The 11321-nt window shown below is 39.6% G+C and overlaps 3 protein-coding genes across 4 annotated transcripts; all 3 read right to left on the reverse strand.

Moving 5' to 3' along the window:
- Positions 1 to 279: 279 nt before the first annotated feature.
- LOC108822378 (uncharacterized) lies at positions 280 to 3444 on the reverse strand. The gene is made up of 2 exons (XM_018595433.2): positions 972 to 3444; positions 280 to 897 (listed from the first exon to the last, which is right to left on the reverse strand). Exons 1-2 carry the CDS (start codon positions 2577 to 2579, stop codon positions 529 to 531), a joined length of 1977 nt encoding a protein of 658 aa, XP_018450935.1. The 5' UTR covers positions 2580 to 3444; the 3' UTR covers positions 280 to 528.
- Positions 3445 to 3800: 356 nt separating this feature from the next.
- LOC108822379 (TBC domain-containing protein C1952.17c) lies at positions 3801 to 6333 on the reverse strand. The gene is made up of 9 exons (XM_018595435.2): positions 5952 to 6333; positions 5777 to 5869; positions 5596 to 5700; positions 5325 to 5477; positions 5132 to 5230; positions 4915 to 5043; positions 4551 to 4730; positions 4230 to 4346; positions 3801 to 4132 (listed from the first exon to the last, which is right to left on the reverse strand). The coding sequence occupies exons 1-9, from the start codon at positions 6267 to 6269 to the stop codon at positions 3968 to 3970; spliced, it is 1359 nt and encodes a 452-aa protein (XP_018450937.1). The 5' UTR covers positions 6270 to 6333; the 3' UTR covers positions 3801 to 3967.
- A 627-nt stretch (positions 6334 to 6960) lies between these two features.
- On the reverse strand, positions 6961 to 11216 carry LOC108818978 (uncharacterized). Of its 2 annotated transcripts, none has more exons than XM_018591952.2 (12): positions 10962 to 11216; positions 10459 to 10609; positions 10274 to 10369; positions 8991 to 9067; positions 8654 to 8733; positions 8403 to 8463; positions 8081 to 8148; positions 7897 to 7978; positions 7727 to 7813; positions 7573 to 7650; positions 7333 to 7452; positions 6961 to 7252 (listed from the first exon to the last, which is right to left on the reverse strand). In XM_018591952.2, the coding sequence occupies exons 1-12, from the start codon at positions 11127 to 11129 to the stop codon at positions 7076 to 7078; spliced, it is 1245 nt and encodes a 414-aa protein (XP_018447454.1). In that variant the 5' UTR covers positions 11130 to 11216; the 3' UTR covers positions 6961 to 7075. The 2 variants fall into 2 exon arrangements, with proteins under 2 accessions (XP_018447454.1, XP_018447453.1); XM_018591951.2 differs by having other exon boundaries at positions 10274 to 10372.
- Positions 11217 to 11321: the final 105 nt, after the last annotated feature.

Below are 11321 nucleotides of genomic sequence, written 5' to 3' on the forward strand. Positions count from 1 at the left end.
TGAAGACAGAGTTTGATAGAGGGTCAGAACAGAGGAAAGTAAAGCTTGCCTGATGCTCACGGCAAAGATATTGCTCATGTTCAAGAGTTTGAGCTTACGTAAATCTATACACATAGACTATATACATTACACTCAGCTGGTTAACTTGGTTTATTAATGAGACCGGTTAATTTCCGGTTTACCTTAATCCGGTACAAGAACATTAATCTGCAGGAAATGCTTAAAGAGAAAGTATTGTGGTAGATGTATAATCCAATGACCATACATACCATTATCTCATACCAACAACTTCAGCTTATTTCAAGATGATGATGATACAGAGTTAAATAATCATCTCCAATGATTAAAAACCAAACTACAAAAGAAAGAATCATCATAAGGAAATATAAAGTCACAACAACAACAACATTAATCATCATCCACATCATTTCTCTATTTCCCCCCTCCCCCCAACTATATTATAATCTGCTAGATTTTTTTCCTATATCAATGTTTTCAGAAAGATCCCTTTCTTACTTGGTGTTTCTTTCAGCTGTTCTGAGATGACTTCCCCTTCTTAGCTTTGTTCTTCTCTTGTACCTTCTTTTTCTTCTCTTCAGATGTGATCCAATTGTATCCCCTAGGAATTGCAAACGGGTCTTGATCGTTTTCGCCTTTACCATTACTAAACCCTCCCGAGCTTGTTGATGGACGTTGGCTCGGTGTTTTCATCCATTGATACCATGATGAGGATGATGAGCTTGATGAGGCCTGTGGTGGTTCCTCTCTAGGACTGTTTTTCACCGGAGAACTAGGGGTAGATGGTGGCGTTACAAACTCATCTTCAATAGCTTCTAGCTCTTCAAACTTTGTGAATGTAACGAGTACTCTAATCGTAGGGATCACCGGAATAGCAACCTGTAAATCAAATTCTAAATGAAGTGAGTAAAGTACACACTAAATATGAATCATTAAAGAGGTTTAAACCAGACCTTGACAGGGAATGTTCCGGATGGTAGTTTCGTGGTCATAAGCTCCCTTAAACGCCGAACTGCTTTGACTTTGTTTGCAAGGATATCAAGCAACGGAAGAAGCTCCTTTGTCTGCAATGGGAACCTCTCAGAGAGCCAAAGAATTGGTCTAAGCCCTTTCTTGTACTCGTTCTCTTTGCTTCCACCTTCCTTTCGCTTACTACTTCCACTGCCTTCCGATGTTGAAGCTTTTGATGATGAATCATCTCTCTTAATAGTCTCAACTGTTGAGTGTCTCCCCGGTTTAATCTCTCTTCCTCCAGTACCAGATGGACAATCATCATCATCCTCCCCAAGAAGATCACTTACTTTCTCATCAACACAAAGCGAACTCCTCGGAGGAACGCTGCTTCGTTTCTCTCCTACTTCCTCACGTTTCCTCCACCCGCTAAACCAACCTTTCTTCTCCTGTTTACAATACCCGTTGTTGTTCCCATCCGTCACCGGCACCTCCCTCTCCTCGAAAGAACAGCTATTATTATTAGAAGATTCCTCCGGAGAATCACCATCCAGCTTGAGCGCTAACTCAAGCTGCTTCCTCTCATCTTCCGTCAACACATCTCCAAGATCCTCCCCGCTCTCAGCTTCGTTCTCTCGATCACCCTTCGAGAAAAGCTCCTCATCGGTCATCGCGCCGGGAACTCTCCTAGACTTTATACTCACAACCACATTGTGCATATCGTACACTTTAGCCTTCCACTTCCCAACCATCTCGCTCCTCTCCTGACGCCTCCACGTCAGCTGCGGGAACAGAACCGCTTGAGTCACATCGATCCCCGGTCTGAATATGCTCGTTTTCGACATAGCAGCCACTTCTTGACGCACTTCTTCCTCCGTAGCCGGAGCGCCAGCACCGTCCAACGCATTCATAATCTCCTTATCTTTATGCGATATCATAAGGAGAGAACCGGATGGAACTTTACCATCCTCCGATCCATCTCCGAGGAAGAGTATAGTCTGATCAGATCTCTGGATCCTGAAACCGTCGAAGCCAGCCAACGTCATGTCAGCTCTGAGATTCGCACCTCTCTTCCATATCTTGTAAGTATCAGAGGGAGCCACTCTGGAGATAAAAGGTATCACCGAGCTCTCGAAATGGAAAGTGATCTCCATGTAGAAGTCTCTCATCCTATGCATCGTGGCCACGAGCCTAGGCAACCTCCTGCACCATTTAGCCCAAGCGAGAGGCTGATAATGCCTCACGATGATCATAGCGATCCTCTCCTCTCTGCCGCAGATAGCTTCCTGCAGAGCGCTCCACCCTTGCTCGTTCTGAAGGCTCCAGTCGGCTCCGGAGGACATGAGCATCTCAGCTGAGGTCTCGTCTCCGAGCTTGACGGCTAGATGAAGAGCCGTGTCTCGGTTAACGACGTCGCGTCTGTCTATAACGGATGCGATGGAGTCGGCTTTCGTCTCTTCGGACGCGGAAGCTGCTTCGTTTTTGACCTCGGAAGGGTCACGCATTTTGGGAAGAGCGGAGAGTAGTTTCTTGAGACTTGCGTAGTCTCTTGTGACGACAGCGTGGTGAACGGGGCTATGACCATACTTGGTGATATCAATGCTTGCCATTATCTCTCTCAGGAGATTGATTGGATATAACAAAACAAAAGACTCAATCTTTCACAAAGATAAAACCCATCGACATCATCAACAGACAAACACAGAAGTAAACTAACCCTAAGCAAAATCCCCAAAATGCCTAAAGTCGACAACTTTTAACAGATGCAAGACAATTAAATCATTCAACTAAAGCCTATGAAGTTGTTACTCAAGCCCAGAAACAATTTACCCAAAAAGGAAAGTTTTTTTTTTTTTACTATACCCAGATCAAAGATGATTGAAGCTAATCAGCTACAGAGAAGTAAAAGGACTCTTTTTTTTTAATTCTTCTTGGAAACTATTCTAGACTTTCCCTGAAAGGTAACACAAAAGGAGACTCGAGAGATTCGTTGCTTGCTTAAGAGAATCAGATCCGAACCCGGATCGGGAAAACCCCAACCCGAGAAGATAGTTTTTGTGGAAAGAAGAGATCTAAAGGCGAAGAGAGAAGATGGGAAAGAAAGGAATAAAATTAGAGAGAGAGGCAGAGAGGAACCGAAGGTGGACACGGTTCCTTTCGCTGTCTCCAGTGGGGAAAGTTCAAAGTCCGGTCGGGAAAAGTTTACAATGGAATCTGGAAAGAGTTATTAGATTTGATAAAACCGTTAAAAGCTCCTCGAAAGATATTAGGACAAAAATAGTAATAATTTAATTATTCTTTCTGAAAGGAAAAATAATCATAAATTATTAATGAAGATAAAATTAGCATGAATTATACACTAGTAGCTAGCAGTATTAAACACACAAATTACTAGTCTGGAAATAAAAAAATTATAACTTATAAGTTTGGTGAATTATTATTTTAATAACTATGTACCATACAAATATTTAATGTTTTCAAGTGAACTCCTCGAATAGTTCATTGAGAAACGGCCAAAGTAATTGGTTTTGAGGCAATTGGTGACTTGATTATCCCTATAAATGATTGTTGTACTTGTGTTTTTTTTTCTTACTTTTTTGCCTTTAAACAAATCCCCAAAGAAGTACATTGTCATATAGTACCTTGTCAAAGTTCTGTGATGAATATGTAGACTGCGTGTAAATGGCAAACTCTTATTGTATCAAAAAATAACTAAAAATAAACTCAGTCATGTAATAAGCCATAACACATCAACATCATCTAAGTTTTTTTGCAAGTAGAAAGTACGTGTCAATGTAATTTTCTCAAGACTTGTTCTGTTGAACTTGGGAGACATTAAACTTTTATCTTTCACTAAGAAAACATCATCATAACCAACAACAACAACAAAAAAAGATTTAAAAGACAAAAGCAAATGGGCCATGTAAAAACAAACAAACAAAGCTTTGTGTATGTAACTAAAGTTGCTTTGATCAAAAGTTGGGGAAAAAGGAAAGATTTAGACTAACATTTTGGAACGAAGCTTATTAGCTACATACAAGAGATGGCTGATGTTGGTAGTTGGATAATGTTGAAGTAACTTCATATTCGATGTGAAATCTCCAGCGATCAACCTCCTCCTCACCAGTACCAGCATAGCACAACATATCCCCAGTAAGCTTTCCTGCAACCATACAAGATAACTTAGTTCTATCATTCAAGCCAGCATTAATGGGAAAAAAAACTGATGAAACAGATAATAATTGATTTGGCAATCTTACCAGAGGACCTTCGGGGTCACTTAAGAGTGCATCCCATATGTGAAGACAGTCGAAGAAACTAAACTCTTGTGTAAGGAGGAGAGTGATCCACCTAAATGCATAGAACTGTGGGTTTACCTGTAATCCATGGAAACAATACAATGTCAGCAATCTCAAAAGGTATAATCCATTTCTATTATACTGTAGATCAAAGAACGAGAATACTAGTAAGCTTGTTCACATGGTTAGCTATCGGGGTATCTAGAACTTCCGTAACGGAATGACAAATATAGATGCCACAACAGTTATAACAGAGAGGGAGAAAAAAAAACAATGTCTTACTTTTGTGGTGATCTCTAGATGACGCCAAAGTTCCTCATCATGCTTCCTAACAAGCTGCGAAAGCCTAGTTATTGCAGATCGGATTCCAACAACACTGTTGTCAAGTTGTTGACAGTAGAAGTCGCGAAATCCACTCAACAGTTCAACAAAGCAGAAGAATGCATCAGCTTCAGCATGAGACTGCATGATTTGAATAGAGTTAATTATAAGATAAGAGCAAACACATAAACATAAACAAATCTTCTAAGAAAAAAAGGCAAAAAAATTCTGATTCAAATTAGTTGGTAATTCTGTGATATAGCATACGGACCCTATCCTGTCAAAGTAGTTTAAAAAAGGTAGCAAAAAGAGAGGGTCTACTTACTGAACTATCTTCATCAGGATCGTTACGGAATACATAAAAGATAGGTGCCAAAATTTCGTTCATCCCTTGAACATATCTGATCCCTTGATTTAACTTGGCAAACACAAGCAATATATTCTTCATAGATTCCTAGACACGTAAAAGGAAACGTCATTGAGCTTTGATGGATCAACAAATATATGTGAGAATTTGCTAACGCGAACACTAAAAAGGTCACCTGATTAGAACGCGCAAAAGATGATTCAGCAGAGAAAAAGGGAATATCCGGATGTGTACGCTTAACATCTTTGTCTATTTGTTCTATGGTCTCAATATCCTGTATTATTAATAAAAGAGTTTAATGCTGGAACTAGTTGATAAATTGAATGAATCCTGTCCTTGGAGTTAATATGTGCAAGAGATATGGTTACCTGGAAATAAGTATTCCAGGCGCTTGCCTTGCCTAAGCTTAAAGGATGGTCCTCGTCGGTAATTCTGGAACGGGAAAGCATGCAACGGCTTCCACTCTTCAACTCGTAATTGTCAAGCCCCTTTGACCTCACCAATCTCCATGTGATTTCTGACTAACTACCACAGAATCATTTAGAGGTACAACAAACACATAGCTGTGTAAAGAAAGAAAGCTTTCTAGATGAGAGAAAAACCTAACAAAGTCCAAATGCAAGAAAAGGAACTACTTACAGGACTAGTGAGAAGCTCATCTTTATAGTGCTTGTATTGGGATCTCTTTTGTTTCAGTTCAGATGACCAGAGTGAACGTTCAGGTGGCAAGTAGCCAAGCAAAAGCTGCAACAAAGATAAAACCAAATCTTGCCTAAGTATGCAAATCAAATTATATACTAAGATAGAGCTCTAAGACCACCTTCCAGACGGTAGAGCGGATGCCAGGAGAATCAGGCAAACTTTGGGAAGCAAGACTCCTCAGTTCCTTCATATTGATCACCTTCTTCGATAACTAATCCAAGTTAAAAGAAAGAATCTTGTGATCAAAGATATTTTGTGATTGATAAAACCAAATCAAAAGATGAATTGTTGACCTCAGCTGAGAGATGAGCCTGGCGGGAAAAGTCCTCGGCCGAGGAAGGAGCAACAACACTAGAAGAAGAGTTTCCATATTCGCCAGAGATACTACTGCTACCGTTCCTCCTCGGTCTGGGAGACGGTGACGGAACCGAAGAAGCGGTGGAAGGCGGGGGAGTAACGGAGATCGTATCCGTCTCTTTCTTCATCGAGGACATTTTAGTGGAGGAGGGGGAATTGCGGAGGAGGAGAGCGTCGTCGTTGAGAGATGATGGAGGAGGAGGAGTAGACCACATGGTGCTGTTCAGCCATTCCGGCACCTTTTTCCTCACCATTTCTTCTTTCTAGGGTTTGATTGATTGAATCGATCAATCGATTGAAACTCGAGAGATATTCGATTTCACAAGTTATCGAGAAGATTAGAATTCGAGCGAGTCGGTGATTGTGGGAATCGAAGTTCGTTAAAATGTGTTTCTTTTTGTCTTCTCGGAGAGAGAAGAAAGAAGGAAAGAGAAAGAGGAACATATTATTATTTTATTTATCTAAATTGCCCCCATATTATTGTTTCTAAACACATTTAACCCTTTTGTTTTTATTTATTCAAGTTTCCCCCCTTGTTTGATGAATTGGGAAATGTTGATAGTTGAAATTGAAAACCATAAGATATTTCCTTCTTAACAAGAAAAATATGAAGCAACAATAACACTATGATTCTGATGGCAGTACCATAATAAAGTGATAATGTATATACAAACAACACACACAAGCTTAAAACCTATTAACCTTGGCGAGTGTCATTTGTTGTATGCCTCACATACAACTCCCATGTGTCCCCTTGTCTTCTTCAATAATACATTTGAAGACTACACGTGTATAAACATCTCATCACCTTCTCTTACATATATGAACATTGGGATTTTCCATTTCAAAAACAATACAAAACCTCGGTACAGATTCAAACCGGAGTAGTGGTCTGGACAGTAGTACTAGTTGGAGTTGAATCGTTGAAGAAACAAGAATGACACATGCCAGTAAAATTCATAGTGAGTGCCTTATTGTTATATTTAATAGATGGAAATTTTATTAGTTTCATCATTTGACACAATACCAAAGAGAAAGAAGAAGAAGACAATGCAACGGTTTAAAGAACACCAAAGAAAGGGTTGTTGATAGCGGAATTGAGCTCTGTTCCAGCTGAGTTGATAACAGCTGAATCTATCTTGTCCCTTGGCAAGAACAAGAACTCTCCTCCTTCCATTTTCTCAAACCCACATAGCTCCATGAACTCTATGCCTCCTCTCAGTGAACCAACCCTCTCCTGTTGCATCCCAAGAACCATCACTTGTAAGATACTGGTACTACCAATGACTGATCAATTAAAAACTATTGTTTGTTTACCTGAAATGTTTGGTTGGTAAGTCTAATTTTTCGGAATTTCTCTTCATCTGGATTCTTGGCGACATTTCCCATATAAGTCAGGAGTGTCTGGAACGCTCTCTTCACTTTAGCATCATCCTCCTGTACCAACAACAAGTCTTTACTGTTTTACTCAAAGTTTTACTTGATCCTCCCACCTAAATTTTTCAGATGAAGACACAGGTTTACGTGAGACCAACAAACTACTGGATATGTATTTACCTTGTGGGCTTGCTTAAGCGACCTCAAGCATTCTCTCATTTGTTCAGTCTTAGTGGCGGGTCTAATAGGCAATGAACTCTAGCAAAAAAAAAAAGGTCTCTCTAAGCACATAATAGAAGAGGATAAATATAACTTGCTTTTTGAAAACGTTTACCTTCTTCTCCTCCACAACTGGCACTGAGGGTTTTGCAGCAGCCGCAGGATCTTCTGCAGGCAGTCCTAGTTTACGCCTTCTTTCAGCCTGTTATAATTTATATATACGAGTCTTCAAGGTTTTATTGAGAAAGAGATATGTAAATGCAAAAGGCATGTAAATCTATCTACCTTGTCTTCTTCAACTTTTTGACGGATCTTTTCCCTAGCCCGTCTCTCTTCTTCTTTCTCGGCTTTACGCAAAAAGATTATACTGAAATACACAACCAATAAGTATTTTTATTCTTGAATAAACAAATACACAAATAAGAGTGGAGCTGACAAGCCTGGCACTATTAAGTAGAAGAAAGCCAACCGTTTTCTTTCGTTATCTTCTTCTATCCGCTTTGCTTCTAGGAGTTCCTTGCCAATCCTAATTCGCTCCTGAACCAAAATACTAACATGTTAAAAAGATAAATAACAAAAGAGGCGCTGACAGTTTCAGCCATGGCACAATCAATATCTAACACTATCTATATGCATATCCTTAGGGTATTATACTTTAGATACTTGCACAGAAATTGCAGCCAGTAGAGCAAAAGTTAATTTTAACACAACAGAATAGCCATTGTTGAACCATCATAATATTAAGTATATGTAGATAAACGCATTTTATAAAAAAAGGATCAAGAGGAAACCTTCTCTCTTTCACGTTCCATCCGTTTTTCTTCCTCTTCTTTCTTCTTCCGTGCACGTTCCCTGTGATGTGGAACAGTACAAAAAGAGGATTCAGTTAACCAATAAGGCAATACTAATCGAGGTGTAGACATTTGTCTTGATACTAGTTGAATAAAGAAGGAAAAACATGATAAAAATAGTGATGTCTTAGTCTATGGTGGACGCTACAAAATAAATGAACATGCACTGTAAAAGAGAATACTCATAGTACCTTAGTTCTTGTGCTTTTATCTTGACTTCTTCTGGCGTAAGAGCAGGTTTAGGAGGTCCAGCATTAGAGTTAGCAGGTACCTACGCAAACAGTCAACAACATAAACATTACACTTACAGTAAGAGAAGTAATCTTAAGAACACATATACGCTTAATACAGAATGATATTATATTGGTTAAAATGAAATAAACAATGGAAAAAAGTTGACATAAAAATTGTCATATTCAGGAAAGGCAAACACTTTTCACGCTGAGACAAGAAGTAAATTATCAAGAAGATCAAACAGTTAAGAAAAGACATTCTGCTGAAAACCAAAAGTATTGACAAGACGCCCACCTTTGGCATTTCGTCTACGTCAGGATCATTCTCATGCTCCACCACCCAATTAACCGCAGCCTCGAGACTGGCATTACCTGAAGGAATGAAGTTGAAAATTACAAAAAATGAAACGGAGAAAGAATATAACAATGTAACAAAAGAACTTCAAGATCTAGATGAGAAAAAGAATAAATCTTCATGTTTTTACTTATAAATTAACATGCTTCACTTAGATAAATAGGAGGTATTCTTTCTATTTATCTAAGATATACTGCGTGATATATTTATCTAAGATATACTGGGCATTTTGAAAGATATACTGCGTGATAGTAGCTATATAGATATGGGCATACCTATATATGCGACAGTAGAGGATTGTATGAAGCATAGAAGAAGATCACATCGAGTTTCTATCCTTAATAGAGTGGAGGTGGAGATTGAGAGGATTAAAGAGAACAGATCGCTTGAAGAAGATGTGTCATTATGGAAAACAGAGAAGGGGAAATATAAGAAGAAGTTTTCCACAAAAGAAACTTGGATGTGTATTCGAGAAAGACACTTGCAATGCTATTGGCACCAAGCAGTCTGGTTTAAACACGCCACTCCAAAGTTTTCCTTTATCACCTGGCTAGCTATGCGTGGGAGATTAGCTACGGGGGAGAGGATGCAATACTGGAATGGAAACACTGATGTGAGTTGTATTCTTTGCAGGAATCCTTTGGAGACCTTGAACCATTTATTTTTTGAGTGTCCTTATTCGAGACAAGTGTGGGATGATTTGATGAGAGGGATACTCAAAGATCAACACGCGGTTGGATGGGAGAACATCACTCGCCTGATTACGGGTTCCTCAGTATGGAGTAAAGTGAAGCTCTACATTGTGCGTTACATGTTTCAAGCATCTATCCACACTATATGGAGAGAACGAAATAGGCGCAGACATGGTGAAGTGGCGGTCTCTGCAGAGGTTACAATAAGGAGACTAGAGAAGCATATGCGCAATCAATTTACGGTGATAAGAAGAAGAGGAGACACAGATTATGAGAGGGGGATGGAAGAATGGTTTAGTAGAGAAACATGAGGAGTTTTTTGTTTTGACATTTTAAGAAGTTTTTCTTTTATTAAACAAAGGATACACTTAGTTGTAACAAAGGTCTTTTTTCTTTGAATAAAATTTAACATTCTATTCAAAAAAAAAATAAATAGGAGGTATTCAAGAGCTCAGCCACACACGATCAAGCTAAAAACCTCATTTATCAAGCACAACACTCAATCAATAGTGGAAAACGCGAGATCTTTACCAGAATAGTGGAGTGCTCGAGTAGCACGAGCTTTAGGGAAGCCCATCGCTTCAAGTTCCTCGAGAATGTTTTTGTCAACCTCTGGAACAACCATCTCTACTGGAAAGAGATAGAGAGAGACCATAAGAAATTACGTTGAAGTCACATTCAGAAACACATATGAATTAGCATTTACAATGTTGTACCTTCAGCAGCAACTCCACTACCACTGGAACCATCGGGGTTGTCAATCTCCACAGCAGCCTTGGGAGCTTCCAAGCTGATGGGTTTCACAGTCTCCATTGTCTTATCCACAAACTCAGTATGCCCTGTCCTTTTCGTATGCAAATCGCTTTCCTTCACATTGTAATGGCAACGAGAAAAGAAATAAGAGATAATCAAAATACAGTAGTCATCAAACTCGTACAAAGTTGCAGAAGCCAAAGCTCCACAGGCAATCAAAACAATGAACTCCAGTAAAAGCGTCAAAGTTCTCAACTTTGTGTGTTCTGATTACGACCAAATCAGTGGTAAACACTGAAAAAGAAACTCAATTTCATTTAAAAAATCAAGTCAATACAGATCAACTCCAATCAAATCAAGATCTGCGAGTTAACTTCTAAACCACCACTAACCAACCAAAGCAGACTCAAATTCACAAAGAACAAAAAAGATAAAAGGAGCGAGTGAAAAAGCGAAAGATCCGTACGGTTTCAGAGCGGCAAGGCTTGCTGCAAGTAGTGCAGACGAGATTGAGCACGGCCTCGGTGGACTCGGCGAAATTGGAGTGAGAGGTGATCTCAGCATGCTCCTGAGCCTCCTCCACTGACTTCAGCAACGCGCCACAATCACCACACTTTAGCGATACTCCTGCCATGCCTCCTCCCGTCAATTATCTCTCTCAGAAACTCCGAAAGTCTTTCCTTTTAGTGGACAAGTCCGTCCGTACGCTCGCTTTTGCTTTTGCTTGCTTGGGGAAAGAGGAAGATGTAGCTAGGTAGGACCGGTTCGATCATATCCACTGCCGGTTCAGTTTTATCGGTTTTGACATCGAAATATAATTGATTCA

This window comes from Raphanus sativus, chromosome 8, assembly GCF_000801105.2.
Source record: "Raphanus sativus cultivar WK10039 chromosome 8, ASM80110v3, whole genome shotgun sequence".
Classification (NCBI taxonomy): Eukaryota; Viridiplantae; Streptophyta; class Magnoliopsida; order Brassicales; family Brassicaceae; genus Raphanus; species Raphanus sativus.